The 6,000-nt window shown below is 36.1% G+C and overlaps 1 protein-coding gene across 8 annotated transcripts in view; it reads left to right on the top strand.

The window, feature by feature from the left end:
- HNRNPA3 (heterogeneous nuclear ribonucleoprotein A3) overlaps positions 1 to 6,000 on the top strand; it is a 38,708-nt gene that overhangs the window by 343 nt on the left and 32,365 nt on the right. For 3 of the 8 annotated variants that reach the window (XR_001513338.1, XM_015561974.1, XM_006760587.2), the window contains exons 2-11: positions 990 to 996; positions 1,583 to 1,707; positions 1,799 to 1,945; positions 2,024 to 2,234; positions 2,499 to 2,588; positions 2,671 to 2,766; positions 2,865 to 2,942; positions 3,412 to 3,552; positions 4,608 to 4,730; positions 4,824 to 4,893. Coding sequence is in view for 7 of the 8 variants with exons in the window: in XM_015561974.1 (XP_015417460.1) it covers positions 990 to 996; positions 1,583 to 1,707; positions 1,799 to 1,945; positions 2,024 to 2,234; positions 2,499 to 2,588; positions 2,671 to 2,766; positions 2,865 to 2,942; positions 3,412 to 3,552; positions 4,608 to 4,730; positions 4,824 to 4,876 (1,071 nt within the window). In the remaining variant the exon portion in view is untranslated. Of the gene's footprint in view, positions 1 to 600; positions 678 to 989; positions 997 to 1,582; positions 1,708 to 1,798; positions 1,946 to 2,023; positions 2,235 to 2,498; positions 2,589 to 2,670; positions 2,767 to 2,864; positions 2,943 to 3,411; positions 3,553 to 4,607; positions 4,731 to 4,823; positions 4,894 to 4,986; positions 5,220 to 6,000 lie in introns of those variants that run through there. The other 5 variants (XM_006760586.2, XM_015561977.1, XM_015561976.1 and 2 more) reach the window with 5 other exon arrangements.

The raw sequence follows: 6,000 nt of genomic DNA, 5'->3' as shown, positions 1-6,000 counted from the left end.
ATTGACATTGATCCGCCGCCGCGTTACGAAATGGCGCATTGGCCCGCAATGGCCGCCGCCTGATTCCGCCGCCGGGAAAGAGCGCGAGATTGGAAGGGAGAGAGAGGAGGAGGCCGGGCAGAAAATGCCGCAAATGGCCCCGAAGCTTGGGCGCAGAGCCTTTTCTGAACTTAGGCTGGCACATTTCTAGGCCTGACAGACAAAAGAAAATAAAATCTATTTTTTTTTCCGCAGCATCCAGTTGAAGATAAATTTTAAAAAAGTTTGCTGCTATGTAATACTTCCTGATCTGTTCTTGCTAAAGTACTTAAAACTATACATATCTTCGCGCCATTGTATAATAGGAACTTAAAACATTTTTTTAATCTTTTTTTCCCATGGCTCTGGTTATAGTTTTGGGATTTTTATTTTCGAGGACTGCAACCACAGTTGCATTTTTCATGTGCTTGAGATAATTTTATGTGAGGCATAGTTTGTGTGTGTGGTTTTTTGGTTTTTTTTAGTCATTTTGGTGTTGCTAATTAAAGGCACTTAACCAGGACTTGAAAAGATAAGAGAATTAATGCTGTAGGCTATTAATCATTTAACATTTTTTTCTAGCCTGTGACAGTCTCTTCGTATTATTTGCCTTAACAACTGTACCTTTAGAAGACACATGAAGACATTAGAATGTAAATGTGAGCCCCTGTATGTAAGGCCTTGGGATGAACGATATCTTAATGCATGAACTAAATGGCAATTCATGTAATTTATTAAAGAGCTGGCTAAATTGTAAAATAGCTCAGTCCACATCTTTAAGGAGAATCTCATTCTTTTCAAGCAATAAGCTTTATACTTAAATCCAGCTTGCCCTTTTTGTGACCTTACAAGATGTATTTGAGAATTTTGCTATGTGATACATACAAGTGCACATAGGTAATTTTTGCAGCACATAACCTGGTTATCAAAAACTGTCAAGATACATGGTGGATTTTTTTAAGAGTTTTTTCGGGGGGGATGACAGTGGCGTGAATTCCCCTTTTAAAAAATAATTTATTTGAGCCACACTGACAACAATGTCAGGAAGTAAGATCTTAAATGTTCGGATAATGGTAGTTTTCTATTTTATACAGTTGGAATTAAAGAGGGAATGTAACGAAGATTTTTCCATTTCTCAGAAATACCACTCAAGACTTTTACGTTGTACCTCACAGCTTTGGTTTAAAATGAAATGCTTGGCATGAGAAGAAATGGCATGGATGGAAAAGTGCTTCTACAATACTTAGGGTTCTTAGCAGCATCTGAAATAATCTATTCCCAGGCCCTTTTGTAGCTTAAAGTTACAGGACTTTTGATTTTGGGATTCCCTTGGACTAAAATGTTGGAGTGATGTTGGCATTTAAAAGGCTGTTCATAGGTTTTCTTGGTATGTTAGTTCCTTTATTAAGTTGATGTGATTTGTTTGATCCTATTCCAAATTTTAACTGGACAAAGTGATAATGGTACAGAATTTGATACTGAGTTTATTTGTAGGAAAGTAAAAGGCTGTGCATCTTAGCAATTCACTAAAAGATATAAATAAAATGTGTTGGTTTATTTTCTCAGGGCCATGATCCTAAGGAACCAGAGCAGTTGAGAAAACTGTTCATTGGTGGTCTGAGCTTTGAAACTACAGATGACAGTTTAAGAGAACATTTTGAGAAATGGGGCACACTCACAGATTGTGTGGTAAGTTACTAAAGGACAAAAAAAGGGGTTTTTAGAAAGAGGTGGAAGACTTCGGAGGAGTGTTTCAATGGTTTAAAACTTTATTTTGTAGGTGATGAGAGACCCCCAAACAAAACGTTCCCGGGGCTTTGGTTTTGTGACTTACTCTTGCGTTGAAGAGGTGGATGCAGCAATGTGTGCTCGACCACACAAGGTTGATGGGCGTGTAGTAGAACCAAAGAGAGCTGTTTCTAGAGAGGTATTTTAATACCATGTTGTATAATGTGAAATTGTTGTAAAGATTTGTATCTTTTTTTAACTTGCATATTTCTTGTAGGATTCTGTAAAGCCTGGTGCCCATCTAACAGTGAAGAAAATTTTTGTTGGTGGTATTAAAGAAGATACAGAGGAATATAATTTGAGAGACTACTTTGAAAAGTATGGCAAAATTGAAACCATAGAAGTTATGGAGGACAGGCAGAGTGGGAAAAAAAGAGGATTTGCTTTTGTAACTTTTGATGATCATGATACAGTTGATAAAATTGTTGGTAAGTAGCAAGTTGAATAAGAAAGCAGAAATGGCTTTTTTGTTCTACACTAAATTTGCTGAACTACTTAAACTGTATTGTGCATAAAGTGTATGGTTCAGTTTTCATAAAGTGACTACACTTATGTAACCAGCATCCGAATCAAGAAATAAACGGTAACATCCTAGATATTTAATGTTATGTGTAGTGCTACAAGATATCATTTATATGTGCTTTTTCAAACCCCAAGTAACTTTCGTTTGTTTGATTTAAAAAAAAATTTAGTTCAGAAATACCACACTATTAATGGGCATAATTGTGAAGTGAAAAAGGCCCTTTCCAAACAAGAAATGCAGTCTGCTGGATCACAAAGAGGTGAGTAATACCGTACATACTTAAACAATAAACGTGAGTGGTGTCTGTAAGATTCTTAAGATCTTCCTTGCCTGTGTTAAAGGCCGTGGAGGTGGATCTGGCAATTTCATGGGTCGGGGAGGAAACTTTGGAGGTGGTGGAGGTAACTTTGGCCGTGGTGGAAACTTTGGTGGAAGAGGTAGGATGATTATCTTATTTCTAAGTATGTGTCTTCCTAAAATTTATTGGTTAGCTGAATGTTACACTTTTTAAATTCATACCTTGCTTTTTCCTCAGGAGGCTACGGTGGTGGAGGTGGCAGCAGAGGTAGTTATGGAGGAGGTGATGGTGGATATAATGGATTTGGAGGTGATGGTAAGTTTTTTTAAAATTTGGTATTTTGTTTCCTGGCTTTATAGACAAGTGTTTTTATTTTTCTAATTTCAGTCAAAATTGAATGGCTTGATGGCTAAAGTATGCATCTAAACTAATATAGAAGACTTAAACTTATTTCCCCCTAAGGATTTAACAGTAGCTAATTATTTTTGGCCAGTTATGTTTATTGTACTAGTTAGTTGAGCTGGCGTACTATCTTAGGAGACTTCACTGTTTTCCTTAGTGAAATTTAAAGAATTAAAAAAAAAATTTTAATACTAAAATATATTTAAGCATTTATGTTAAATTCTTACTAGCCCAGATTTCTTGGTTCTGTTAACCAAGCTTTAGTGCTAAATCAATTCATTGACTTACTTTCCAATGGTCTAAATGTAATACAAACTAGAGTTCAGTTATATATTTGTTTTTGTGACCCAATTTTTTTTTTTTTTTTTTTTTTTTTTTTTAGGTGGCAACTATGGCGGTGGTCCTGGTTATAGTAGTAGAGGAGGCTATGGTGGTGGTGGTGGACCAGGATATGGAAACCAAGGTGGTGGATATGGTGGCGGTGGTGGATACGATGGTTACAATGAAGGGGGAAATTTTGGCGGTAAGTTTTCATTTGTTTTGAATGTTCATTGTTTATAGTTTCATTATAGATGTTTAAAAGTGTTAAAACGTAGCATTTGGTCAAATTTCATGATTTGGAAAATCAGAAATTACTTAATTGATGGGTAATTGAACTGAATTTTTTTATTGTGCTTATTTAGTAAATTGCTAAAATGTATTCAACTTTATCAGTAATTAGGATTTTACTAATGCTAAGCAATTTTAAACTGGACAAATGGGAATTGTAAATTGTTGAAATGAAGAGGGTGTCATCTGGGCTTTAAATGAGGAAAGGACTTTAAATCTCAGTGTGTCAAAGAACATTGCAGACTATAAGCAAGACTGCATTATATTACTGCATGACACTAAAGAGCTTTGTTACAAATGCATTGCATTTTGGACTATTAATGTATCAACAATAGAAGATTTTTATTAAATTAATTTAGAGTACTTCTATCATTGACTTAAAAGTTGTACTACATCAGCCCTAATCAGTTTGGCTCAGTGGATAGAGCGTCGGCCTGCGGACTGAAAGGTCCCAGGCTCGATTCCGGTCAAGGGCCTGTACCTTGGTTGCGGGCACATCCCCAGTAGGAGGTGTGCAGGAGGCAGCTGATGGATGTTTCTCTCTCATTGATGTTTCTAACTCTCCATCCCTCTCCCTTCCTCTCTGTAAAAAATCAATAAAATATATTTTTTTTAAAAATTGTACTACATCAGAATTAGAGTGAATCAAACTGACAATTTTGATGGTGTTAGTAGTATGAAGGAGAGAATGTGCTGGAGTTTAGCATCAAATATAAACAAAATATGAGCTGTTTAGATACATGCTCTTGGGACCATTTTTTACTCTCTTTCATTCCTTAACCATGTCTGAGGTTGCTAGTGGGCCTCAGTTTGTGGTGGAGAGAATTTGATAGTTGTCAAATCATTTTTCAAGGAGTTGCAAGTTAGTGTTGTAGAGTATGCTGTCATGATTGTTAAGATGATATATGTATATTACAAGAAAAAATAATTGTGTAAATCAGCCACAAGTAAAAACCTTTGTAATTTCAGGTAACTATGGTGGAGGTGGAAACTATAATGATTTTGGAAATTACAGTGGACAACAGCAATCAAATTATGGACCCATGAAGGGGGGCAGTTTTGGTGGAAGAAGCTCGGGCAGCCCCTATGGTGGTAAATAATTTTCATTAAAACTTTTTAGAACTTTTTAATTTACAAACTTGTGTATCATATTTCTTTTAAAACTCTCTACCTGCATATTTCCAGGTGGTTATGGATCTGGTGGTGGAAGTGGTGGATATGGTAGCAGAAGGTTCTAAAAACTCAGCAGAAAAGGGTAGGTATAATTTAAATTTTTAACATGATGATAAAGCATATGTGGAACTGTTCACTGAGTGTAATAATTTTTTTATCCTGTATTATTCAACAGGCTACAGTTCTTAGCAGGAGAGAGAGCGAGGAGTTGTCAGGAAAGCTGCAGGTTACTTTGAGACAGTCGTCCCAAATGCATTAGAGGAACTGTAAAAATCTGCCACAGGAGGAACGATGATCCATAGTCAGAAAAGTTACTGCAGCTTAAACAGGAAACCCTTCTTGTTCAGGACTGTCATAGCCACAGTTTGCAAAAAGTGCAGCTATTGATTAATGCAATGTATTGTTAATCACTATTTTGTATGAATTTTGCTAAAGTTAACTGTAAAGAAACACCTACTGACTTGCAATTTAAGGGGAATCTATTCTCCCCATTTCCAAACCATGAAATGAATGGGCTCTGACATGTGGAGAGAATAGATATTTGTATGTTTGCAATGTGTGTTTTAGATAAATAGAATTGGGTATTTAAATTAGCATATTTGTGACTTTGATGACATTAAGATTTACCTTCAAATGAAAACTCAAAATTCCTACTTGGTTTTTGTGCATTTTCTTTCCAAATGTAATCATGGTTTTAGTGTGTTGGCTTTGCTGAGAGTCTGAGCTGTGTTTAGAACATCTCCATTCTACATTCACCTTGGTCACATGTGAACTGCTACCATAGATTTATTTGGGTGTAAAGAATGTCTGCTGCCCTGTTTAAATTCTGGAAAGGGGTAGTGGATGTTTTTCCTTGCCTCTTCCATTAAAAACCATTTTTTAAAACTTTTCAAAGTATAGGACCACTCAGCCTGCTGTATCTGAGCAAATTGGTGGCTACCTTTTTTTCCTTTTTAAAGCACAAGAGGCCCATAAATCTTTCGTTATTTTCCTTGGTTTAACTTTTCTTTTGATATAAGCTCTCAAAGCAAGAGAATAAAAATCATGCATTGTTGAACCCTTACCTGGCTGGCATGCTTTCCTGTTTGTACCCTCTACATTTTACTGGATGAAACCAAGGACAGTCTAGATAGAATTGGCCCAAATGACATAATGCAGAAGTGTACCACAGTTGCTTAGTACAAGCTTC

Source organism: Myotis davidii, unplaced genomic scaffold (assembly GCF_000327345.1).
Source record: "Myotis davidii unplaced genomic scaffold, ASM32734v1 scaffold370, whole genome shotgun sequence".
Taxonomy (NCBI): domain Eukaryota; kingdom Metazoa; phylum Chordata; class Mammalia; order Chiroptera; family Vespertilionidae; genus Myotis; species Myotis davidii.
This window is presented reverse-complemented; position numbering and strand designations above follow the sequence as displayed.